The 27,833-nt window shown below is 37.7% G+C and overlaps 2 protein-coding genes across 2 annotated transcripts; both read right to left on the bottom strand.

Moving 5' to 3' along the window:
* Positions 1-624: 624 nt before the first annotated feature.
* On the bottom strand, positions 625-10,408 carry LOC124434438 (bromodomain-containing protein 1-like). Its single transcript, XM_046984333.1, is given in 12 exon segments — positions 625-1,368; positions 1,371-1,381; positions 1,583-1,722; positions 2,410-3,227; positions 3,824-3,925; positions 4,207-4,308; positions 4,655-4,961; positions 6,028-6,156; positions 6,242-6,373; positions 6,986-7,145; positions 7,774-9,335; positions 9,773-10,408. Coding segments are annotated over 11 exon segments (3,624 nt in total). The 5' UTR covers positions 9,264-9,335; positions 9,773-10,408; the 3' UTR covers positions 625-1,135.
* Positions 10,409-11,365: 957 nt separating this feature from the next.
* LOC124434484 (coatomer subunit gamma-2-like) lies at positions 11,366-27,455 on the bottom strand. The gene is made up of 23 exons (XM_046984382.1): positions 27,332-27,455; positions 27,189-27,241; positions 26,938-27,018; positions 26,680-26,751; positions 26,350-26,598; positions 25,826-25,912; positions 23,948-24,064; positions 22,096-22,136; positions 21,878-21,932; positions 21,278-21,356; positions 21,023-21,201; positions 20,144-20,244; positions 19,377-19,449; positions 19,219-19,297; positions 18,193-18,357; positions 17,284-17,359; positions 16,286-16,389; positions 15,944-16,084; positions 14,626-14,831; positions 13,770-13,941; positions 12,847-12,944; positions 12,356-12,494; positions 11,366-11,687 (listed from the first exon to the last, which is right to left on the bottom strand). Exons 1-23 carry the CDS (start codon positions 27,369-27,371, stop codon positions 11,458-11,460), a joined length of 2,637 nt encoding a protein of 878 aa, XP_046840338.1. The 5' UTR covers positions 27,372-27,455; the 3' UTR covers positions 11,366-11,457.
* Between the last annotated feature and the right edge of the window lie 378 nt (positions 27,456-27,833).

Here is a 27,833-nt window from a genome sequence, read left to right on the forward strand (position 1 = left end):
AAACGTAATTAACAATTACTTGGCTTTCAATGACAGGAACAAATAGTCTGTTTTATCGTAAATTTTGTTATAAGTAATGATAATTTCACTCCTCTCAAATCAATGAGTATAAGAATGAAGTGCCACTGTGCCAACGTTACCAAAATTAAACATCATCAACGTTTTGACAACAAATCCTGTTTAAACTCCATTTTAATTGTGCAATACAACACAGTAACTTGTCCTCATTCGAATCGAGTTACCTCAATGCTCTTTTCCTCATTTCCAATTAATTTCACTTGAATTATCATCATAAAAAGAAAGGCAAATAAACTATCTCTTTATCAAATGCGCTAAACCATAATTTTTGATTGCCAAGTTTACAGCTGACCACTTGAACCGAAGGCTCAATTTACGCATTACGCAAATCTACGCCACTGTTCTCTCACATGGCTTTTGGCGTCAAGATTAATTTAAGCATGGGATTTTTTGTTCAAGTGTCATAAATTGGCAAGGCCACAGCCACCCCAGTACGTACTTTTCATGAAAAACATTTTGTGCAGTAAATCTCAAACGTGTCGAATGTTCGTAAAGAGAAAATCAATGCTCAACACAGTACTGACAGCAGCTCAACATAGTAAGGCATTTTATAAATAAATGTAATTTTATTCGATGCAAAGTAACGTTTTCTAGCGTCTACTTGACAAATAAAACTTTTTAGTCAATTCTCGGAAATGAAAGTATTCACCTAACAAATCAATGCTACAAGATTCTCAACAAAATTTCGGAAAATGTTTATTTCCTATGTGGAACTATCATTCAATTCAACAGATCGTGACAAATGATCACACAGCACAAACACACAAACGAACAAACACACACACACACACTACAGAATACTATCTACACAGCTTGAAATTCTATTTACACTTTGGCGCATAAAAACATTCATGGTCAGACAAAATTCTTAAACACGAAAGTTTCGCTGACAAATTATGAATATATCTGGAGATGATTCGTTCGATGATCGATGCATTCGGGGAACTCAAACTTTCAATTCGGCAGGTATTTACCAGCTTTCCCAACCTAAAATTCCCTTCAGATTGTCGGACCATGTCATAGAGTACAAAGCATATTAGCACAAATGCAATATAATTCAATAATCCTCTTCAATTTCTTCATTATTTTTGACATCTTCATCGTCGCTTTCCTCTGACGCATAACCATTCACCTCCTCATCATCATCCGGCTGCGTAGAGATCTGCTGCTTGTAAGAGAGTGCGCGCGCAAATGCTTGCTGGACTGACTTGCGCAATGACGGCTTCTTGCCCTCGTAGAGTTTCGTCTTATCAACGCTATTGTTCTGACCAAGAAGAGAGAGCTTTGACGTGGTAGCCATTGCCTGAAAGACGAAACATCCCATCTTAGTATATTTTTCATTGATTAAAGAAAGAAATCATCGATTTTAACTTTTTTATTATAAGAAAAACCTGGACCCAACATCGCGGCAAAACCAACGCGATTGTTTACTACTGCTATGCAAACAGTCAGGCGTTCATCTTGTTTTCATTACTTTTCATCAAAAACAATAAATGTCACCTACCACGTACGACGAGCATCAAAGAAAAGTACGAGGTACAGATGTTCGTCAGTCGCTTTACGCTCTTTTAATACATTATCAGGAGGTACAGGTATGGGTACGCCTTTATGAACAAAACCACGCTTCGTTTTTGGATTGATTATCTAAAATACATCGCGTATTGTAATTGTGAAAGGTTTTTATACCGCCTAATAATTTTTCTAAAGTCATATTGGAGGGTGGTTGAAATTTGAGCAGCCTTTTCTTTGGCACTAATTTCGGAGTTGACTAAAAAATGGAAGTCAATCGTATCTATTACTTTAATATGGGAGGTAGCAAGTTCTGTTGTGCTAGGTGAATGTATGTTTCGAAATTTGGTGTTCACTCAATGTAAAAATAATTGATTTCTATAAAAAATAAATAATGCTAACGACCTGAAATTTTCATAGCACAACCAAACATGAAGGTTTGCTGCGTGCGCTCCTGAACTAGATATACAAGCATATCAATGCTCTAGAACACAGCCCCATGAATGTCAAACTACCGTGCCGAGGTGAAGCAAAGAAAACAAAACTCAAAATGAAAAATAGCTAAAAGAAGGTTTAAAACCAATCCTACCAAATATTCTAAAAACTCAAAGCTAGACTATCAACTCTGCAAATGTATATATCCACTCAGGAAAAGTAGGTATCGTCAGTTCTGATACCTTTCAAGACGGCGGCTTGTATTATTTGCCTCAAGTATAGAATTTCGGCCGAGTCCAACATCTAGTGGACTGGGTTCTAAGTCATTGATGCATATACATCCTACCCCCTTGTGAAAACATTCGAGCTCGATGCACTCACACTTACCAGTGCAGGATAAGAAGGATAACCGCGGCATTTTGCCCACACGAGATCAAGATAATCAAACATATCTGGCTCGGTGTCTGAGTTTTGAGGAGAATAAAGACCACCATTACACTCGCTGTCGGTCGTGTTAAAATCTTCTTCTGAGTTACATCTGCTTCGAGACTTACGATCTAGATTTTTTCCATACGTTACGACATCACCATTACTCCTCTCCGTTCCGTCTTCGGAAGTCGTACTGCTCCGAGAATTTCTCGACTTTGGCTGCGCGTTCTCTTTATAGTGATTGCGTTGCGTGGCAGCGTCCTGCGCAGCTAACTCCTTGATATCTGGGGCATCTTGGGGATAACTATTTAGACGGCTAGTCTTGCGTCCAGGATATACTTCGTTACTTAAAGTGTCTTCGGAATACACTAATCTATTCAAGTTACTCCAATTGTTTTCGTCATTCGAATCGAGACCAGTCGACTTTCGGCGTACTTCACCGTTCTTTCCGATCAAATCTGCGACGTTGCCGTTTTCAAATATAGAAACACCAAGGTCTTTGTCGTTATTTTTTACATGGGCATTATGCTGGGCGCGAAATTTATTCTTATTGAATAGAATGCCACTACGGCGGTTTGTGCCCGGTCGCGGGTTAGTCATGCTAGGAGTTCCGGCTGTATTCCCAACAGGTTCTACGTCTCTTGCATTTTGCTCAAGGCTGTTTTCGAAAACATCTGACGAAACTTCTTGTTTCGGTGTGTCGATAGATTCCAACGACACGTCAGAAGATAGTTTGGCTCTTTTTGCCGGAGTGCCTCCATCCAAATTGTCGTTTACTGAAACATAAAATATATTTTAGTAGAGGCTGACATCAACTTTGTGGTTCGACAAACGAAAGACGTCCTAAATAATATTGCTGTGAATGCTGTCTCTACATTTCGATTTCACACGTTTCTTAATCTTCTTATAACCAATTACATTAACATTCGGCCGATAATAAAAATATGCAGCCGATTTTGGTGTTTAACACAATAAAGTTATTATATAATAACACCAAATAGTTATTTCAATTGAAATTTATAATTTTTGAATGCATGACCTGACCTAAACTCTACCCTCTCGTTCAACCACTAACAATTCTAACAATTGTTTCCTAACGGAAAAAAAACAAACTTAATGGTCATGACATTTGGATCGAGTGAAGAGTTTTCCCCCATCGTTCCATAAGTCCATTTGGTTTTAGAATCGGAAGTTTAACACAAAATTTTACAGCAGAGAAAACAAATTAGGAAAGAATTGAATGCATAAAAATGGAACGGTGTTTCTATGAAGTCTTTAAAACAGTAAAATCCCACCCCAATTACTATTCCTTAAAAGCTGTGGTCTTACCAACTACCCTGCCCCATATATTTCAAAAACGCAGTGGTCTTACCACTAGAATGAGACGCATTGTGCTCTCTATGTTGTTGGTTAATTTTCCGACGAAGACAAGCTATATCCTTCCGGATCTGGCGATTTCGTTGAGCTCTAGCGCCTGGAAATTTTTCATCAAAGGAAACGTTTTAAAATTAGCTAAAAGACGAGCAAATTCGCCAAGTTGAAAGAACAGAGAGATGCGCGAAGCAAAACTTTCAAAATCACGCATGAAAAAAATAATCACAGAAATTAATAAATTTCATAATAGGCACGGTTTAAAGGCCACACTATTATAACCATATAATCGTTATATGTTTCACACACAAAAAATCAAATCAAACTGTTTGTTCACGATGGACTGTATCACGGCAGAAAGAAAACAATTTAGCATCGACTTACTTCCAGATCTTATACCTTGCGTCAACGTCAGTTTCTCTCGCAAGTCCTCCAATTGTTCTTTCAAACTCATTTCTTTACGTTGCTCTTCAGTCAAGATGAAATCTATGACAACAATGCACGCTACTTTAAAAAACCAAGTCAAAAGCAACAAGCCAACTGGCTATCTCTTACTCGAGATAAGTACGCATGTCCAATGGCAATACAACAGTTAGATGTACATGCTAATAACCAATTGGTATTTACCTACTATCACCTGTACTATTAAGACTATTAATGTACCTAATTTATGTCATTTGACAAAAAAATGCAAAGAACAGTTACACGAGCGATTTTTGTAATTATTTATGCTACCCACGCTCGATTCATCAAGTGAATTTATCACGGTGTGCCTGGATATGGCAAAAAGAAACATAAAAATAAAATAACACACTATCTATCCTATAGCTACCTTCTTGAGTCAGCTCTCTGTCTTTTGCTGAAGGAGCATCAGGTGTAAGCAGGCCACTCTCTGGGTCCATCCCAGTCCTCTCGACCATTCTACGCGCACTACGTATTACCGTCTTGCCCTGGTCCCTAAGTCGTACAGCAGCTCGATAATAAATCGTGTCTTCAGCATTGTACGACATGCAGTTCTTCCAAATAAGATTAAAATCCTTCTCGAATTCATCGAAAGTCTTGTAGACGTTGCCATCAATTTTCTCGCGCATCGTCCTGAAGTCCATTGGCTCCGAGATTACATCGCAATAGTCCGTGACCTGACGGAAAACAATCGGCGTGAGCAATGGGCTCAGTTATTACGTCAATAGACAACGACAAACAGTTGATTTGGAAAATGATGAAATCAGTAATTATTGAAACTAAACAAAGCAATACAATTGCAGTAGTCGTCAACGTAGTGCTTATGAAGAAAAACCGACATCAAACAAGGTTGTTTTCACTTCACTCAGCCATGTGACTCCAAATGAATGCTGATGTAGATGCAGTTAACAGAGAAAAGTAGAGAGAAAAGGTAAAGGAAGAGACAAAAACAAGAGGGGCGACAGAAGAAATAGGCGACATTTTTATTGTCTTAACTATAACAAGCCACAGATGAAAATCACCTTGGAATGGGAAATTACTCCATTATAATTATTTTTATGTAGAATTATGTAACCGTTTTAATGACGGTTGAAGAAGGAAACTTCATGTAACTGTTTTGATGACGGTTAAAGAAGGAAACGTCATGTAACCGTTTTGATGACGGTTGAAGAAGGAAACTTCATGTAACTGTTTTGATGACGGTTGAAGAAGGAAACGTCATGTGACCGTTTTGATGACGGTTGAAAGTGGAGACTTCATGTAGCCGTTTTGATGACGGTTGAAGAAGGAAACGTCATGTAACAGTTTTGATGACGGTTGAAGAAGGAGACTTCGTGTAACCGTTTTGATGACGGCTGAAGGTGCGGACTTCATGTTACATAGTAAAGAATGTGTCAGTCTAATCTGCAAGAACTGTGTGACTTTACCTCCTACCAAAAGTCAAAACTAGATTGCATAAACTCAACTCAACTGTAATTTGTCTGCAGGTAATTACATGTAATTTCCTATAGTATATAATAGTTTAGACCTGCATGTATTCATGTAATATAAGCTGTAACAATTTTTCAGTACATTGAAATTTGTAAGTAGAATAAGTAAACGGCCTCTTGAAAAACATGTGCCTGAGAGCCCCGAAGAGTTACCGTTCTTAAACATTTTAAAATAATATAATAATAATAATAAAAAGTCATCCAAGGTTAAATGAAGTCGTGATGTTTCTATATAATGTAACCGCGAACATACCTCATTTGTGTCCACGGGCTCAAGAAAGATCTCGCCGGGATCTTTGGCGAGTAACTGCGTCCATGTTCTTGACAACAACGTAGACAATGGCTTCAATTTTAAATCCAAAACATTTATATGCGATTTCAGCTGTTAAATATGAGCGCAATCGATCAAAACAAAAAAGGTTAGAGAATCGCGAACGCATACAAAAATGAAACATGTTAAATCTTACGTGTTCTCTCTTTAACTTTTCCCTCTTCCTTATTAACTCGACCAGCAAGCGCGCCCTCTCCAGATCGTGACGTAATCTCTGCCAGAAATGCAGTTGTTCCTTCATCGCTGCTATTTGTTCACGTCTTTGTTGCTGTTGATGAATAACCAGAAAATTTCGAAAATTGCATTAGTGTTTGAAGTAGAGGCCATTACGTGAAGTCAAAAATCAATTGTTAATTGCTTTATCGATTAACACGCAGTTAGCATTTAATGGCTTTCTTTAATGGCCCATTGATGTGACGATCAAACACGCCAAGCGTAACCTTATTTTCTATCACACATTTTGAATGTCTAGAAATTTTAACTTTTCAAAAGTCAACCCAGCTATCGTGGCGGTTCTTATCCTTCTTAAAGACGTATAATTAAAGCAGTTTCCCACTTCAAACGATTCCAACCACATCGTATAAACAATTTCAAATCAAAAATTTTCAAATACGCTTGTAGCACGCAGCTATTTATTTCTTTGATGCGAGTATCGCCCAAAAGTGCACACAAAACCAAAATCAATTATCGTACAGCGCATGTTCAACACTACGGATTCACTAAGTTAACGGCTTGAAGTAAAAAAGAATTTGAAAGGTGGAGACTTCAGAGTCAATGGCTGTGACAAAAACTCCGACGGCTACAAATGTTACAACACACGTGGGATATATGAAATGTACTGCAACCACTCAAGCAAAACAAACACAAAGTCATAGCTTACATCTTCTGGTCCGTTTGTCTTGTTCTGATGTGCGGCCTGTAGACGACGTAGAAGAGGAACACCGTTTCTAGACTGTCGTTTCAGCATCCAATAAGATTGTAGTGACTCTATAAATTGCGATTTCTTTTGAATGGCCACACGACTTACGATTTTGCTCAATCTGAAATTGGACAATTTAATTAAGTTAATTTCACGCCATAAAAAAAAAGCGAAGAATGCGTATTTCAATCATTTTCGGCAAACATGTTTTTACCGTCGACGATTATCTGCAATGAAAATCCTACCATAAAGATAAATAGCATTAATTAATTACAACAACAATATGAACAACGTCCACACATCACATGCGCAAAACTTTTGCAATTGTCATATGGCGTCACACAAGCCTATAATTCTACAACAATATGACGGGTCGAAGATAAGGATTGACGTAAATCACGAAATAAGTTCAGGCAGGAATCAAAAATAACAAAAAAAACTGCCACCAAGAATTTAACGACCATGACTTAAAAACACATCCCAAAGAAACACAGACAGAAAAGTTCGAACTGATTTTATGACTCAACAGAAATGAACAAAAAGCAGCTTAAATACGCAGACGGACAACAGGTGAAAAAAAAAACATAACAAACGCGAGTACTAACTAATTCTACATGTCAATAAGCTGACGAGCACGCGCAGGGGAAAACCCTCATTTTGTATTATGGTAATTAAAAGGTGTCGCAAAAACCCACAATTATATTTGACAGAACCTAAATAAAAAATGAAGCATCATAAATTTTTCTAACCTGTGAGCAGGGACAAATGGTATGTTCACTATTGGCACTGTTGGATGTTTCTCGGAGAGACGCTTACGTATCTCCTTCAAGTCTTTTGGAGATCTTTGGTTTAATGGGGTAATTGCGGATGGTGTTTCCTTTTCATCATCACTACCCTTCGTACTTCCATTTACAGACAGACTGCCCTTGCCTAGACCTGGACTGTGAATGTCACAGAATGCGGATTTCTTGACCGATGGCTGTCCACCATCCAGTCGTGTAGGTTCTATTTTTAAATGCAGGCCAGCTTGTTGTGCACAAGTCACATGGAATGCTGTATAGCAATTGGTTTTAGAGCATTGTATGCAAGCTCCTTGCGTTTTACGACATATGTAACATCTTAACTTCCATCGAGCAGACGGAATGTTCTGTAGTGAATCAATTGGCTCTAGGAAGACAGTGTTGGCAAAGCAAACCTCGGGAATCCATAAGGCGCAAACAACATGAGCCCAGCGATTATCATCAGTCTGTTTAAATGCCCCTGTTTTGTTTGGACACAGAACACAATCAACTGGTTTGGAAGGTGAGTTTAGGCAACGCCGACACAGCCATTGTCCTTCGGGTATATAGGGCACACCATAGCATTCTTGGTGCACAGCAAGATTACACATGTCACAAAAAAGGATTACATTACTATTGGCACACTCGCCATCATTACATATACAACAAACAGCATCCTCATCAATGTATTGGTTAGGATCACAAGTATTCTGACTTTCGAAATGGCTTTCTTTCTCCAAGCGATCCATAAGCAATTCAAAAACATCTTGCGACACAGTAGAAAGACCTTCAGCTTTTCTTTTTTCATTCACTATCTTCAACCATTTTGTGTCCTCGTCGTCGGCGCTGTACTCAATTTCCTCATCAAGCTCCTCTGATGTTTTCTCAATAAATCTGAAATAAGTTTTTGGTCGAGGGGGAGCATCAAGCTCGTTGAAATCAACTTCAAGGTGGAACTCTGCTTTAGGTAAACCAAGAACCTGGGCCTGGCTTTCATTTCCAGATTTGGATTTATTCTTGGATCGCGCTTTACCTTTTGTTTTGGTAGTGGATTTAGGAGTCAGCCCATCCGTGTTGTCAACTGATGTATTTTGGCTCTTTATGGGATCTTCCACGATACCAAGCATATCGTCGATATTAAACCGTTGCAGAAGCCCGTCGAAATCAAACTCGACCATTTTTTGAGCTTGTGCGTAAGTAAGAGTTTCACGAACCAGGGCTGGTTGAGGTGGAGGAGAGCTTACTCGCTTATTTTTGGACCGACCACGTCCGCGCTTAGATTTCGTACGCTTTGAAGAAGGCGAAACCTTTGAGCTTCCCCTTTCGACGCCATCATGAGGATAGCGAAGCAAGTGATATTCAATTCCACACCAACTCTTGTAAACCTTTTCGCACACAGGACACGTATATGGCGACGGCGTTCCTTTTAAACTGTTAACTAGTTCGCGAGCACTGACCATATTTTAAGCAAGAAATACATTTAAAATGTTTGTCGGGAGAGCATGGTAAACCATGGGAAAATCGACGAAAATCTATAATTAAAAGCAAACGTCATTTAAAATTTCTTATGCCTTCTCCCTCAAACAGCAAATCGCTCGCGCATTTGTCTTGCATTAAGATCTCCCTATTCTTTCCAAGCTCATCCTGTTTTAAAGACATGTGAAATTTCGTAAAAAGACTAATTGAAAAGTTGTTTTCACACGTTCAAATCGTCAACATGACGCCGTAAAATTACTAAATACAAAGCATATTATGCAAGTAGATCTGCTTCCCGCTCATGGCGGCTTAGTTTTCTGTTTACAATATGGCTTTGTGATTCTCTATTGAACATTTACATGAATACAGGCGATACAATTGCTTCAAATTGTAAATAACCACATTTATTTTTGAGTTTACTAAACACTGACCCTGAATCCAGACAGAAATAGCCTGTTCGGTGGATAAAAACGTTATTTAGCTGACGACATACCTTGTTCAGTGCGATGCTTCTTTCTCCGTTGAAGTTCACCGAGCAGCACAAATTTCACGCGCTATTTTCAGTCTTTTCGCTATTTGAGTTTGATAAGTCTCAATCCTATAAACCAGTTCTGTCGCCGCAAGCTTTGTAAAGTTAAAATTCTGAAACATACACCGAAACGGCGACGAGTACAACAATGCCAAGTCGTATACGAGGCAAACGGCTTCGAAGACAAGTCACGCCACCGCTGACGAGCTGTAAAACAATAGCCAAGATTTAAACAACAAAACCGCTCAAACAGCTTTCCCTATGCAGGTTCTTCCGTTATATGTTTATTGTATAAGATAATGCTTTTGTTTTGCGTTTCTCTTCAAGCTCTTGCCATCAACAAAAAGCTTGTAAATTCAATCCAAAGAGACGCTAATTTGAAAATGGGCGAATAGTAAACGCGGCTTCGTGTACAGTCGTGAGTGACGTACCCGAGTGCCCTCCCCGTGGCGGGTTTTACAAGAAAATAGCAAAATAAGAAAACCATTTCCTTCTTACTCCCTATTCAAGTAAAATAGTTTTTCATTGTTCCCTAAACATGTGAAAAGGCGAGTGTGAAGTTGAGATTCCTAAAGCCAAAATCGGTAGCACATGACAGAGAAATGAATACAACCCCCCTGAACACGAGAGTTCAATTTTTCCTACATATTTCTCTGCGAGGATATTGGTACAGGAATATGAGTGTACCAAGAAACAGCAGCTTGTCGTTGCGTTAAGCCATGTTCTCACAAAAAAAAACAACAAAAAATATCCGGAGGAAAGCAGTCAAAATTTTGTAATATTTTTAAAACTAAGCTTGATTAGCAGGATAGCATAACAATATAACTGTTTTCCCGCGCTGAAGATACCTGTAATTGTAGACATTAGACTATTGTCTTTCAAACTTCAACAAAGAAAACGATGGTGGAAAAGTTATAGCTTCGTTTTTCGAGGCCAAAAAAAATGTTGAAATTATCAAAGTTACAACAACTATACAATTGTCGCAAATTTGAGCTCAGGGAAAGCCCCGCACCGGTTTTCGCTTCTTGTTTCACTTTCAAAAATCGGTTCACCCCCCTGATTTTTACTTGCTGTTGAAGCTTGAAGCCCACTTCAATCGTTGGTAAACTTAAGTTCATTTAAGTGTCCCCGTGTTAATCTCTGCTCTTTAAAACGAATATTTCAATTATTTTAATACCCAAAAGTTAAATCAAGGAAGTAGAGCAGAAAATTACACGTAATATTACTAGATCTATTTTGGCACTATCTCGTTAATCTAGTGCTCAACAACGAAATATTCAATTCGCCAAACAGTAAAAATCTCGGTGAAAATTAAATCTGCCGCCAATCAATTTTTTCCGTCGGACTAGCCCCAGATCTCTGTGTGACGTCATGTCTTTACGTCATGGAAAGGAGCACGCACCGATAAAACAAAAAATAAAACAAAAAAAAAAAATAAAACAGCGGTCTTAAAAGAGCCAGGAAAGTAGACAGTATTCCACGCGTCAGAAAAAGGGCTCCGAATCCTATTCATGCGCACAAAAAAAAACAACCAGAAATTTAACACATACAAAAATGTTTCATAGTAATCTTTCACATATAATTTGCCATGATGAGCTTTCTACAAAAATGAACATCGGCAAAAATTTCATCAACCAAAAATGACATCCTCAACCGACTGCCGAGAGAACGACTTCGGAAACGGTCGCCTCAGAACTTCGGACAGTGATCTGCATGGTAACGCCATCGCTGAACGCCAGTTTTGTTTGAACAAGAACATCGTGCCCGCCTCGATAGCAACCGGCCAATAACAGAACGTGGGATTTCTTGTCTGAAGGGACTCGGTCCGATCGCTCGCATGGCTGCATGCCCATGTATTCGATGATCTGTTTCACCGCATCTACAATAATCGTCAAAAAAAAAAGGAAAAATCACGATAAGTTAGAGAAAGAGCTTGAAATCGAAGAAAAATATGGCCTGATAATTGAAGTTCTTTTCCTGGAAAACCGAGTAAATTTTCGCTCGTCATTTTTATTTGTGAACTGCCGAGATTCTACAACAAGTTACCAGGTTATTGAGGTTAATCTGACTACATACTGATTACTGACTGAGAACGAGGTCGTTTGTTATTTATCTACCTCGCAGGAACTTAGCGCGATGGGTTTATAAATAAAATATGGAGTTGATTATACTGACCATGTAAACTTAGATATAAACCTTAAAATAAGTTCATTTCGGATATTTGAGAAACATTCTGAAACGTCCAGCTTGTTCGTTTGTAGACCTTCACTAGACATAAATTATACTTTTAAGGTAATTCAAAATTGCTGATGTTTTGGCAAATGAAACAAAACAATGAAATGCTAGCGTGTTTGGAAAAACATCACACTCAATTCCCAAACAATTCCTGGTTGCACGCACAAAAAAATCAGTAATTTCAAGTCGGCATTTGATGAGACATGGGGCACAAAAAAACAGCGCACGAATTCTTATAAAATGCACATTTTCAGAGAAAAATCCATGTCATTAGCAATTAGCAGCATCGCGCGTTAAATCTTTACATCTTACCTTCCAAGCTTTTCATTTGAGACAAGGCATAAGTATCTTTCATTTCGTGACTATCCCCAATCTCCTCCCACGACGCAGCGAAGTTCGTTTTGAACACTTTCTGCACGTGATCAGCGACCACAACGTCCACGTCTTCCAACTAAAACAAAAGAAGCAATGTCAGAATTATGAGCGGAACAATGGGAATTTACTGCTTTGAATCATATTCTCTTCAGGGATAGATTTAGAGCCTTTGAGGTGGAGAAAGGATGTCCATTTCCTCGCAAAATACTAATACACCAAACTATTTAAGCAAAAGCAATCGTGATTAGCAATAGAGCACACTTCCGAAAATCATCCAGTCAGAAAAAAGTAACAGAAATTAGCAGAAAAAGTCTGACACGCTACGGCAACAAGTAGCCATCGAAATCTAACATGAACTAAAGCACCCCATCCCCTCTCAAACAAAACCATCCGCGTATACATCTCAGTATTATTCATAGTGTACCTACCACATATTCATCATCATATCCTTCATCATCAGCTTCGCCAGTGTTGGGATCACAATCTTTTACAACGAACTTCATTGTGTTGGAAAAGGTACACGTGACTAAACGTATTTAAATATCGACAGTTAGCAACGCCGTTGAAAATCCAACACAAAACCTACACAAAACCTGCTTTCTAATGGCAATACAAGTACAAGAACTAAACGCATTGCAAAAGTTGCAGGTAGAACATCAACTAGAATCTCTTTTAATTGTCCCATAACGAGAAGCTTCAGCTTCCATAATGAATTGTAATCGAAGCGATAGCTCTCTCTTTATGTTGACTGAGGGTACATTTACGACGTTTTACGACGCTTCACTGCATTATTTTTAAAATTAACAAGAAAAGTATATGCAAAGGGGGGAGTGGATAAGAAATAAAGATTGTGGGGGTGCAGAAAAATGACCAGCTAGTAACAGTGATATGAAACAACTCTTGCCAAAATTTTCTATGCAAAAAAAAACAAAGCTAATTGCTATAAAAACGACTTTTGAGCAACAATTAAAATCAATGATGAATGGCAATGAAAAAATATCATTCGTACGTACAATAATTTAAAATTATTTGACTAATTATAACTTAGAACATGCATATTCAGCAATTTTGACCAACTATACTTAAATTAAAATTAATCGAGAAGTGCAACATTCTCGACACGCCTTGTTGCCACGTCCCTATACACCACTAGTTACCACGCCCTCTACACCACTGGTTGCGACGTCCTCTACACCACTAGTTACCACACCCTTTACACTCTTGGTTGTTATGCCCTCTACATCACTAGTTACCACGCCCCGGTCGCCATGTCCCAATATATGTGCAGTTACAGGGTAATTTAAAAATTTACGACATGAAAACAATTCTTCTTCCTGTGTATCTCTCATACCTTCAGTTTGATCTTCGGGTATTTTGACAAGGACATAGGTGATACCAGGTGTATTGTAGGGTAAACTAGGACACGGGATTGTCATCACGACCTCGTATTCACCTTCGGATACCTCCATATCCACGGTTACATTTTCGAGTATTTGATCGTTCAGCGTATTCGTACAGTCGTACTGAAGAAAGTGGAAGAGAATGCATTGCAATTATAGTAGAGTCATACAACGAAGCATCAACTTACACACACTAAAAGCTCACGAGTACTCACACTCACTGAGTGCAACATAAAAATAGCGCCCTCCCTAATCAATGACAAACTCATAATTCCATCGATGGCTGGATTTTTTCAAAAGTATTTCAGATGAAACATTTAATGGAGTGAAAATGCCGTCTTGAGTGAAAGTGTAAGGTGATGTTGAAGTCACGTTCAACGAATGTGAGTGAGCTCTAAAAACACATGCGAGAGGCCTTCCATTTAAATTCAATGCGGCCGACAATGCTGTAGTCTCATATTATTGTGGATGAACTGTTTTCAACTGCAATATCGAAATTTGCTCCCATCAATGGTACTAGGTCCACAGTAGTGTATGAAGCTAGCAAATTTAACTAGTCCCAATCCTCCCATGAAAGGCTACAAAACGTCCACAACACCATCAAGTTAAAATTAGGGACTGTACCCCAAGACCATTGGTTTAACCAGCTCGATAGTCCGGGGGGGCGGACATTCATACATTCATGTTCCGCCGTATTAATTTCCTTTGAAATGAATTGCTTTCTGCGGACTATAAAATGTATATATGAATATCCCCCTCCAAATTATTGAGGCTACGTACGCCACTGAACCTGTACGTATGTATTACCTGGAATACGATGTGATCATTAAACACGTGTTTTACACAGTTCACCACGTACTCTGTCTCTGACTCCGTCAACTCAAGTGGCTTAGCAGAAGACTTGAACAGCGGACCAAGGTTGGCGAACTCGGGAATCGCGGCAAGCTGTTCCGCATAGACTTCTTGTCTCGAAGTGACCACAGTTGGCTGATTTGAAGGCGCTTCTGTTTTGCCTGAAACGTTCAATTGGTTTTATCTGAATGATAGCGATTTTCAATAAAAGAGGTTTGCTGGGATTATAAAGCTTCATCGCCGAAACAACAGGAATAAGTTACATATTCTGCAAAACAGTGCAGTCCGTTTTTTTACATAGCGTGGTCAAGACCATAGGCAAGTTAATGCACTTAATAAGCTAAAGATACAAAATTTGCGTGTTGAAAGAAACAACAACTATTTGTTAGAATTTATCAAGTAAAATAAGGCCTTGTTCCTGTCTGGTTTTTTTTGAAACTAAGTGCATGATTAACAAACGAGAAACGCCGATTATAATTTTATGCAACCAATATAGTAGAAACTTTTCGTTTAGATGCAGTAGCTTGGAATATTTTGACGCCTATTCAAAAAGTTCCAAATTCTTAAAGTGTTTTGAAAATAGTTTAAAAAATAATGTATTGAATATTATATAATAAGGTTTTTAAAGAACAATGCAGAATTATTTAAAGGCATTTTTTATTCTATTTCCTGAGAAAACCACTTTCCCTTTTTTTAATTATTCGTAACTGTAGAAAATATTATCGAGGATTAATATAATTGTTATTACTATTGCTGTTATTATGAATAGATGGTTGGGAGATTTCAAATTTTTCATCGCAAAAACATTTCATATTACTCACTAAACTAAAGGTCTATCGCCAAATCTTCGCCATTTTACTTAGCCGTATAATACACAGGCAGTCGAGAAGAACTGCACATGATTTGTCAGGTAATGTTGGGCAGTGATGATTATCATCCACGCCAAAGATTGATTAGTTTAATAAAATGCATGTATAACAAATGCAAAGCTGTGACTGAAGCAAAATCCATTTGTTATTATCTATACTATTTTTTGTTGCATAACTTACATATGTAAAATTTCGCTACATTGTCCTAATTTTAACCTATTAAATATATTTTGCTAATTAGAAGTTCTTTTTCATGGTCTGTGTATGTGTATTTTCACTGTAATTGTCACTATCAAAACATAAACAAACGCCATCGACAGTAAACGAAGGTTAGCTTTCTCGCCAACAACAAACAGCCTCGGCACAAAACCTTCTCAAACCACAAATCCTGATTTCATACTTACTGCTTTTGCTCGTCTTCACCATTTGCTCTTGCATCGACGCCGTTGCCAAGGGAACGGTCTTGATGTCAAACGGTGCATCTGGAGCTTCTTTGACGTAAGCATTCAAAGCTCGCTCCAGGCCTACCACGGACACCTGTAAGCCTGAAAAATAAATAACGTAGAAACTGATTTTGGGAATCTATGCCACATTAATTTTCTAGCCGTTCGTCCTGTCGCCGGTAAAAGGATCAAACCGTTCATCAACTTTTTTGCTGTCAAAATTCCGTCTCATGCAAGCCAGGTTAAACTCATTCCGTGGGTAAGGAAAGGAGATAATTCTTTTAAGAGTGTTCATTTCCATACCGTTCAAAATATAAGCTGAAGATAAAGCCTTGTCTTGTTGTCTCAACACATTCAGATAGAACGTGGCTCGATCACGAACTTCGTCATCAGTATCAAGCAAACACCTAAATATCCATACATATCCAATCATATCCCGAGGGCATGTCAAGAAATACTTCTATTTTGATTTATGAATGGTGTATGTTTCACAGTGTAAGATAGGAAATGGGTCAAACTTGTATTAAGCGGATACACTCGTGAAATGAAGCTGTCCGCCAGATGGAGGTTTATCCATGGACATTATATATAAAACTGTATTATTTATAATCTCTAAGTGTTTATCATCACGATTAAGTAATATGGGATTAAATTTAGGACTTTACCACAGTATAGAGAACATACAGTAGGGCCACTCCATTGAATTTTTTCGTGCCACACATATCTTATTACGCATGTGATTACCATATTGGCAGCCAGTAAATTGCATTGTGTGACCAATAGGACTGACGAAATGGCAAACGGCAGCCAGTAATCAAATTAAATATACAGCAGCCAGTTGAACAGCGAAGTGGCCCTACTGTATATTCCTATACTGTGACTTTACTAAGTGTCCGCTTAATAGAGGGTCGCTTAATTCAGGTTTGACTGTATTATGCACATCCTCATTTGTATTGAACTGTGCTGAGTTTAAACTGTATCAATTATGGAGAGAACTATAGCTTACGAGGTTCACGAGAAACTTCAATTCATCAATTTCAGAGAAATACGACTTCTCAAAGGAAAGAAGCTCAGCTTGTACATAAGAAAAATTGCGTATGTACTTCGCTTAGATCATGACCAAGTATGGTAAGTAACGGGTAATTCATATTTTGTTTAATAAGAGTATGAAGATCCACCGACAAAAATTGATGGTAAATTAAAAAAACTTGGATAAACAGACATGCCTTCGTGAACATAGTTTCTAACGAAAGGGCTCGTGCACATATTCAACCCATCTCTTATGGCGCTTGCAAACTTACCTAGATAACAATACTTCGATACTCGGTAGCAGAGATTCACAGTGAGCACCAAACTTGGCAAGGGTTGTGACAGCAGCTGGAAAATACAAACTTCATATACAACATTGAAAAATGCAACTGATACATTATCAATGTTTTAAGTTTAATGAGGAGGAAGATGTATACCATAGTTAAATGTTGTTTATGAAGAGGGAGATGTATACCATAGTTAAATGTTGTTTATGAAGAGGAGATGTATACCATAGTTAAATGTTGTTTATGAAGAGGGAGATGTATACCATAGTTAAATGTTGTTTATGAAGAGAAAGATGTATACCATAGTTAAATGTTGTTTATAAAGAGAGAGATGTATACCATAGTTAAATGTTGTTTATGAAGAGAGACGTGTATACCATAGTTAAATTTAGTTTATAAAGAGAGACATGTATACCATAGTTAAATGTTATTTATGAAGAGAGACATGTATACCATAGTTAAATTTAGTTTATAAAGAGAGACATGTATACCATAGTTAAATGTTGTTTATAAAGAGAGACATGTATACCATAGTTAAATGTTGTTTATGAAGAGAGATGTATACCATAGTTAAATGTTGTTTATAAAGAGAGAATGTATACCATAGTTAAATGTTGTTTATGAAGAGAGAAATGTATACCATAGTTCAAACTGTTTATGAAGAGAGATATTTGTACCATAGTTAAATGTTGCTTATGAAGTGAGAGATGTATAAGATAATTTTTAAGAATAAACCAGGATAAAATCGACAAAAAATACACATTGAAATCGTAACGTGCGTCAATTGGTAGTAGAAGGGGCTTGCAAAGAATGGCTGATACTTTTAAAGTCTGCACGTTCATATAAGATACAACAGCACTGTGACCAAATGGACAAACCATTCCCTAAACTAACCTGACCTAACTGCAGCATTCTCCAAAATCACTCGGTTGTATATGAACCGTATGTACTTCGATGGTTTCTGGGTCCTAGGTCCCTCTCGGCCAAGCAAATGAAGAATTCGTGTCGCAAGGACGGTGTGCTCACAATCTTCGATGAACTCACAAAGATGAGAGAGACCTTATTGAAAAAATCAATCAAACATATAACCATTTGTTACCGTGTAAATATATTACCAAATTTACATTACCCAATGGACAATACACAAGATGTACTAACTGGGAAGCTAGTATGGGGAGCTGGTAAGTGAAGCTGGTAAGTGAAGCTAGTAAGTGAAGCTTGTAAGTGAAGCTTGTAAGTGAAGCTGGAAGTGAAGCTTGTAAGTGAAGCTTGTAAGTGAAGCTGGTAAGTGAAGCTTGTAAGGAAGTGAAGCTTGTAAGTGAAGCTTGTAAGTGAAGCTGTGAAGTGGTGTGAAGCTTGAAGTGAAGCTTGTAAGTGAAGCTAGTAAGTGAAGCTAGAAAGTGAAGCTTGTAAGTGAAGCTAGTAAGTGAAGCTAATAGGTGAAGCTAGTAAGTGAAGCTAGAAAGTGAAGCTTAAAGTGAAGCTAGTAAGTGAAATAGAAAGTGAAACTTGTAAGTAAAGCTAAGTAAGTGAAGCTAATAGGTGAAGCTAGTAAGGTGAAAGTAAGTGAAGGTGAAATGAAGCTAGTAAGAAGCTAGAAGTAAAGAGTTAAGAAAGTGAAGTTAGTAAGTGAAGGTAGAAAGTGAAGTTAGTAAGTGAAGGTAGAAAGTAAAGTTAGAAAGTGAAGTTAGTAAGTGAAGGTAGAAAGTGAAGTTAGTAAGTGAAGCTAGTAAGTGAAACCAATAGAGGCGGCTTATGACGAACTGCATGAACGTCATATTCAGCCTTTTCAACTTTGACTTCGATGCAATGTTAGGTAAATTACGCGCTCGATAAAATATCGCTTTTTCATTTTTTCACAAGAGCAGAGCTCTTTGAATGAAGTTCAATAAGATACAGAGCCAAATTGTATGTACTCACCGGACTCTTTTGCCTCAGAATTTTCTTCCACGATATGAATAATGGTGTTCACGATCGCTTTCTTGTATTCAAATCCTCCCTAGTTTTGAAACAACTTTTGGCATTAACATCGTTCACCAAGAACTTTCAGCGGACTTCACTACATAATGAATTCTTACGTCATCACGCAGCATGGACGAGAGGAAAGTCATCATCACCAAATGCTTCTTGGGAAATTTCATACACAATGACCTAAAAAATGACGGGCTCGAGTTACATCGATCATCCTTTGAAAGAGGAGTGGACGATTTTACGATCAGTAAAAGAAAACGACCTTGAAGTGCCTATGTCACCCTCGGGGAAATTATCTATTTAGATAGAGTTTACGATTTTAAGAACATTTGCAATATATTTTATAAGACGAAAATTTGATCTTCCTTGATTTTTTGGAGGTCAAAGTTGGCTTTTTTCGTGTTTGACCGTGAGGTGCTGTGACTGGGTCTAGTTAACCGGACGTGACGTATATTGGAGAACACACTGCTTTTTAAGGCTGTAGAATTAGTGTGATTCAAAAACAAACTACACACTATAACTCAAGTTTAATAAAAAATAAACTTCTTGATTTTGCTACAAATTACACTAAAAAACTACTGCGTTTAAAAGCAGCGTGTTCTCCAATGTACGTCACGTCCGGTTAACTAGACCCAGTCACAGCACCTCACGGTCACACACGAAAAAAGCCAACTTTGAGGCCCAAAAAGTCAAGTAAAATTAAATTTTCGTCTTATAAAATATATTGCAAATGTTCTTAAAATGGTCAACTCTATCGAAATAGATAATAGGGAATGAAGCTGAGTCGCTAATGAAAATGAAGGGGAATGGGGCTGAGTCGCTAGTGAAAATGTCGAAATTCCTCGTGAGTTCCCGGATCACAAAAACAACATACTTGATTGCATCCACTACCACAATCTTGAACTCATCGGAAATCTCCGACATAAAAGACGAGATCTGTTTCATCAGGCGGTCGATGCTTGACTCACTTCCGGTCTAAAAAGGGAAAGGATGCACTGTTTTACGAAGTTGAAATGACAAATCCTCCACAAATCAACTCTAAATAAAATTCACAACAATAAATCTTTTACCGCAAGGAAGCATTCTACTAATAATCTTAGTTAATCACCCTCAAACTCTTAATCTATGTCAAATGAACCTTTTTTATCAACGATTTCCGTGATTAGCTACCTAAAGCCCCGCTCACAGGATCGATTTATCGGATCCGACTGTTTCGGTTCCGACTTTTGCTTGCTTGTTCACATGGTCAGATAGTTTTGTCGATATTTTATATTTGTTTAGATATTTATAGTCTTGAAACAACCATTTGTGTTATCAAGAACATTTATCGATATATTTGCGCATTTCTATACTTGTTTTCAAGTGTTTTTCAAATGTAATTTCTTGTGTTAGCTCAAATTTGGGAAGTATAGAGAGTAAAATGCTTCAGTCAAGTCGGCTTCCTTCGATGTTGTCGGATGAAAATAGAGCAAGTTCTATTTGGATCCCATTTTGAGATTGACGGATCCGACTGTCGGAAGCTCACTTTATATTTCGGATCCGACGAAATCGGATCGTGTGAACGGGCCTTAAGGAAGAGTAGTTACGTAATAATTAAGCTCTGCTACAATTCAAGTTCCGATTTGGATCCCATTTTTGAGACTGACGGAAGCTCACTTTATATGTGTTCACACGATCTATTTTTAGGATCCGGGCCTTAAGGCAGATTAGTTACGTAATAATTAAGCTCTGCTACGATTCTCCTCATATTTACCTTAAGCAGCGTAGTTATTGCCAAAGTCGCGATACTACGGTTTACATCGGTAATAAGATTTTCAAGATCCAGATTACAGCTTGCAACAGACGCCGGCTGAGACATTGCTACTTTGTTCAATGTCCTCACCGCGGCAAACCTCAACGTTGGCCGAGGAGAACTGAGAAACAGCTGAAGCACTGTAAGACAATTCCATAGCAAGGGTAAAGAATATCAGGATCGAACATGAAGATTGCAGGCGCAACATTTACTCACCGGAAATAGCCGGACACAGGTCACGTGTTTCAACATTCTTCAAGTTAACCAAAGCTCTGGCAGCTTCGTATATCACCATCTATGTAAAGTACAAATACAATGACATTTATTTAAATAAAGTATTGAAAGTTTGCTTTGAAAGCAACCATCGGTTAACCACGTGATCCAAGCACACTGAAAAGAGCTGAAATTCACAATCCCTAATAAATCTTACGCTTTCCAAATTTTTAAATTTCTCACAAATTTATTTCCTTTTCACAGAAAATTTTGAGAAAACTGCGCTTCGCTAAGTTTCAAGTTTTACAAAGAATGGTTTTTTATAACGTAAGCCATTGAATACGACGCAATCGCACATTATATAGCGGGGTTCTATGACCAGTTCCAGGCCCTTTTCCCAATATTCAATCATCTGGCACTAAGAGCCCTAACTATACGGTAAACCCATCAGAATTTAAATGTTAAAAATAATTTTAAACTGGAAAACTCAAGGTCAATTTACCAAAAATACGCTTCTCCTATACACATCAGAAACATTGACTTAATGACTGACCAAAAGCTATTTAACGCATATTTCCGGGCATGCGCATTAAGTTTAAATACCTCGCTTTTATGTCGCAGACAGTTCTCAAGGAAATCATAATAGCCACTGGAGGATCTGCGTACGCATAAAGAATAATATAAAAAACAACGCACAAATTATGATCATTATACTATAGAGTTGATAACAAGTAGCAAGAAAGAGAAGATATGACACACAAGAAATGAAGTTTATATGTAAATGCAAAATAACACAATTTTATTGCCGTAATGTCTTTTACCCTTCATCCTCCTCGTTTACATACTTCGCCGCGATACGAATCTACATAGAAAACACGCATCGTTAATAAACGCCGTATCCCTTGGAAACACGGTCATAACCAGGCCGTTCACGGTAACTAGAGGCCTGGGAAACAATTAAACTTTGGCGCCTTTTCTCCGTTACTCATGCAACTTTCCTTCCGTATCCCATGGAAACACAGTCATAACCAGGGCCGTTCACGGTAACTAGAGGCCTGGGAAACAATTAAAGTTTGGCGCCTTTTCTCCGTTACTCAAGCAACTTTCCTTCGCCTTCCGTTGTTTCTTTTTCCATTTCCCACCTACAAAGCTGAATTTACTCTTTTCCCCCTATGGAAGCTCCCTGGTCATAGTCAAAAAGGATGTTTGAGAACACAAAGTGAGCACTTTTTCGTTATGTAGCACCAGCAGAAAAAGTAAAAAAGCTCTATGGAGATGCTGATGTACACCTATGTGGTAAAATAACACACTAATGTTCGATCACCTGGCACTAGTAGCCCTAACAATACAGTAAAGTAACGTACCATCATACACATTGCCTAGCCCTAACAATACAGTAAAGTAACGTACCATCATACACATTGCCTAGCCCTAACAATACAGTAAAGTAACGTACCATCATACACATTGCGTAGCCCTAACAATACAGTAAAGTAACGCACCATCATACATATTGCCTAGCCCTAACAATACAGTAAAGTAACGTACCATCATACACATTGCGTAGCCCTAACAATACAGTAAAGTAACGTACCATCATACATATTGCCTAGCCCTAACAATACAGTAAAGTAACGTACCATCATACACATTGCCTAGCCCTAACAATACAGTAAAGTAACGTACCATCATACACATTGCCTAGCCCTAGCATCACAGTAAAGTAACGTACCATCATACACATTGCCTAGCCCTAACAATACAGTAAAGTAACGTACCATCATACATTGCCTAGCCCTAACAATACAGTAAAGTAACGTACCATCATACACATTGCCTAGCCCTAACAATACAGTAAAGTAACGTACCATCATACACATTGCCTAGCCCTAACATCACAGTAAAGTAACGTACCATCATACACATTGCCTAGCCCTAACATCACAGTACAATCATACACATTGTAGCCCTAACATCACAGTAAAGTAACGTACCATCATACACATTGCCCTAACATCACAGTAAAGTAACGTACCATCATACACATTGCCTAGCCCTAACATCACAGTACAGTAACGTACCATATACACATTTACCTAGCCCTAACATCACAGTAAAGTAACGTACCATCATACACATTGCCTAGCCCTAACATCGCAGTAGTAACGTACCATCATACACATTGGCCCTAACATCACAGTAAAGTAACGTACCATCATACACATTGCCTAGCCCTAACAATACAGTAAAGTAACGTACCATCATACATATTGCCTGGCCCTAACATCACAGTAAAGTAACGTACCATCATACACATTGCGTAGCCCTAACATCACAGTAAAGTAACGTACCATCATACACATTGCCTAGCCCTAACATCACAGTAAAGTAACGTACCATCATACACATTGCCTAGCCCTAACATCACAGTAAAGTAACGTACCATCATACACATTGCCTAGCCCTAACATCACAGTAAAGTAACGTACCATCATACACATTGCCTAGCCCTAACATCACAGTAAAGTAACGTACCATCATACACATTGCCTAGCCCTAACAATACAGTAAAGTAACGTACCATCATACACATTGCCTAGCCCTAACAATACAGTAAAGTAACGTACCATCATACACATTGCTTAGCCCTAACAATACAGTAAAGTAACGTACCATCATACACATTGCGTAAGGTGATCTCATGGATGATTTAGTGAACTTGTTGAGAAGTTTCGAGATGGCAAGACGATCTTGTTTCTTGATGTGATATAGCAATCCAAGACCATGATACTAAGATAAAATAATGTAAAAGAATGCTTTATTATTGCCATTGCAAGCAGGCCCCAGCCAACTAAGACTGTGCAAACTACGGTTTTTCAACTCCGGCCTCTTGTCAAATCTGAACTCGGGCTTCAAACTCCGGCTATTTTATAACTCGAGTATATGCTTGTGGCTGGTTAATTTTGCAAGAAACTGTTTAACAGTCCAAGGTGAATTATTAGTAAAATTGTTATATGTAAAGTTGAATTTCCACAGTCCGACTGAATCATAAATTAGCATGTGTGAACGCAATCTAGCGTCATGTTGTTTCATGCATAAAATGTTTTATTTTCATGCAAGTTTTTCAATTTTAGCCAATAGTTATCGTTCGTTGATACAAAAATGTTTTGATCAGACACGTTCACCAAAGTTTCACAATATTTTGCAGCACAAACGACTGCTGCCGGAGTTTTGCCGGATATGAACAAACTCTTGCTCCGGCTCCGGTAGGCAAAAATAGCCGGAGCTCCAGCCTAACTCCGACCTCCGGTACTCCGGTGCAAAACACTACAGCCAACATGTTGATAATACTGATGGTTGATTGCAAGCCGAGAATTTCAATGCTTTCAAAGAACACATAAAACTGTTGTTTTGGCGAACTTATGTACTGTTGAAAAGCAGGGAAAAGGGACACGTGACAATGGCTTAGGGACAATTTTTTCCAGCTATTCTCACAAAATGAATCGCCGTTGTATTGCATGTAGCAGACATCTTCACCATTTAATAATGCCACACTCGCTATTCAGGTATATCATGTTAATAATTAGTTGACTAAGCGCTTATTGCAAGTAATATTTTTAGTGAAACACCTTAATTATGTTTTTCATTTCTCAACTTAAGCATATCACATAAAACAATATCTGTAAACATTCACTCACTGTCCTCCAAAATGCCGTGCCGTTTCAGTTAGGAGGGCAGTGAGTGGAAGGTTTACAGATATTGTTATATATTGGTAATCCAGGCATATTTAATTTATAAAAATAAAGTTTCTCCAGATTGTATGAAATGATTTTATCGAGCTTTCAACTCGGTGCTTCGAGCCTTCATCAGAAAGATAAAGGAAGTTAGATACAGTTGTTTTTAATTTGTAGATGTTTAGAGCGTCTAATTGGATTAGAGAGTGGATTAATGTGATTGGATTAGCAGGTGGATTAATGTGATTGGATTAGGGGGTGGATTAATGTGATTGGATTGTGCACAATGTGTTGTTATGGGTTCTGGCATATTGTGAATATGATCGATGTTAATATTATTAGAGTGTAATGTTGTAGTTTTGATGTTGTTTGTAGTTTTTTTGTCCTTTTTCTTTAGTTGTATAACTTCCTGCATAATTCTGATGAAGGCTCGAAGCACCGAGTCGAAAGCTCAATAAAATCATTTTATAACAATCCGGAGAAACTTTCATTTTATACATTAGATATTGTTTTATATGATATGCTGATTAAATTGTGAAATGAAACACATGATAAGGTGTTTGACTAACAACATTCGCAATAAGCTTAGTGAACTTATTATTAACATAACATTTTCACCATATGAATTTTAAAAGTAAAGTGCTCAAGACATGTAAAACAACACAACTCTTGACAAGTCAACATCTTAGAGATTACAAACAATGAGGCTTGACCACATTGGTTAATACAAACAACAGCATTGATGTAGTATTACAGCAAATATACTCTTTTTTGTCAGATTGATAACATAACTCATCTCCTGCATTTAACAAAATACCTGAACCATGATAGAATCACTGGAAATCATCTCTTGTGCCTCATTAACCCATCGCTTTACCACATCATAACTGCCATTGAGAAGATGCTGTTAAAAACAAAAGAATTTCATCAGCATATTACTGAGATAAAATCAATGCAACATGTTCCATAGTTAAACAGGCTTGTGGATATTGACTAATAACGTGACACATCACGTGAATTCAAGAAAACCTACTGACTGACAAATAATGAACTTAAGCTGACATGTATGTAATTTGCCACTAAAAGTTGTGTATGATCTAAAAGAGCTCAAGATTACTTTTTGAAAGATTTTAGAAAGTTCAAACAAACATATGCTGATTCTCTAAGCATTACAATAAGCAAAGATTTTGTGCCAGATGGAACAATCAATCTTCATTTAATGTTGGGTCATTGAAAACTTGAAATAATTTTCATCTAAGCTAACTGTCAGGTTAGTGTATCAAATTTCTACAAAGCACCAACAGACACTCAACTCATCAACTTGATAAAGCTCATACTCACCAATGATGACACTAGTGCGTTGCTTGATATGCTATTATTCTTATCAACTATGGCTTGTTTCATGTAACGTTCAATAGCCTGTAGCATTGTCGCATCCGTGATTTTACATAAAGCACGAATCGCATTAGCACAATATGCTTCCTCTCGACCAGTCATGTCCTTGGTCAGACTGCTTGTGACAATGATAACATCCTCCGCAACATTGGCAAGTTCTTTTATGGAAAGGTAAACCATGCGCCTTAGCATTGGCTATGATATAAATGAAAAAAATCAACAATATAGGGCATTATATGAATGCATTCCTACTTCAGCCATCTACTAAGAACTCACGTCTTTTGATTGAAAAAGCTTTGTCATGGCAAAAAAAGCTTCGGTAGCCTCAGTTGTACCAAATTGCTGACCCTACACGAGGCAGAGAATAAATTTTACTAAAGTCAAAATGGCAGCCAGGTTTTCAATTGTCAGTGTTCTGTGTGTCTAATCATATAGTCTAAAACCTTTTCTAGAGTGGCATGATTTTTTAAGAGCCTAGATGATACACATGGAATGATTTTCATATTTAAGGTTATTTTACATGTCATAACATACTTGGTTCAAGAGATACAATATTTTGGTCAGTATGTGGATGCATCTTTTTGGGTTGACAGGGCTTTCATTAAAAGTTCTCGCCTGAAAAAAAATAGTGGCAGAATATGGTACAAATCTTAAAATCTTGAAACTGAATGGAAACAAGACCATCATATTGTTCAATACACTTTTGTGAGTAAGCTTTTGTGAATGGATAATATAAGTCTCGTAACCCAAAGCAAAATGAAGAATGAAGAAATTAGTGAATTTACTTCTTGAAGTGCAGTTGCCTTGTCCAGTCCTTGAAATGGATTTGATCCTCTGCCTATTGGGATGGGAAACGGTACAATTATATTTCAAATCAAACTACAATGTTTTCAGCAATTTCACACTTTTTAAAAAACATGCAACATACCATCTTCCTCGTCTTTCTTATCTTGACGAAGATATTGCATTTTAAAAGACAAATATTCCAAAAGATTCGATTTTTTCTCCAAAAATTGATTTCTCTTTTGCCACGCAATGTTAGTGCTAGTCTTTTCTCTCTCTGACGCGCAAATAATTTTGCCCGCAAAATTCGGGCAAAATAAAGCGAACCTTACAATCGGGCTAGTTCTTCGTGTTATCTATCCACTGTATCGCACAATAAAGTAAATGGTTTGAACCCGGGAGTATTGTTACATGTTTGTAAATGTAGATCGTCCAGGTTGGTATAGTCCTGAGAAGGACTGTTTTTGTTGTTGTTTACTCTGAAGATGACTACCGCTAAGGTTGTCGAAACGTCAGTCAACAACAACAAAAACAGTAATTTTAAAAAACACTTGAGAAAAACGACGATTTTTTTGAAAGCAAACATGTTTCGACATTATCAGAATGCCATCTTCAGTGCAGAATGGTTAGTGTTAAGTAATATGATA

Source organism: Xenia sp. Carnegie-2017, unplaced genomic scaffold, assembly GCF_021976095.1.
Source record: "Xenia sp. Carnegie-2017 unplaced genomic scaffold, XeniaSp_v1 HiC_scaffold_14, whole genome shotgun sequence".
NCBI classification, from domain to species: Eukaryota; Metazoa; Cnidaria; class Anthozoa; order Malacalcyonacea; family Xeniidae; genus Xenia; species Xenia sp. Carnegie-2017.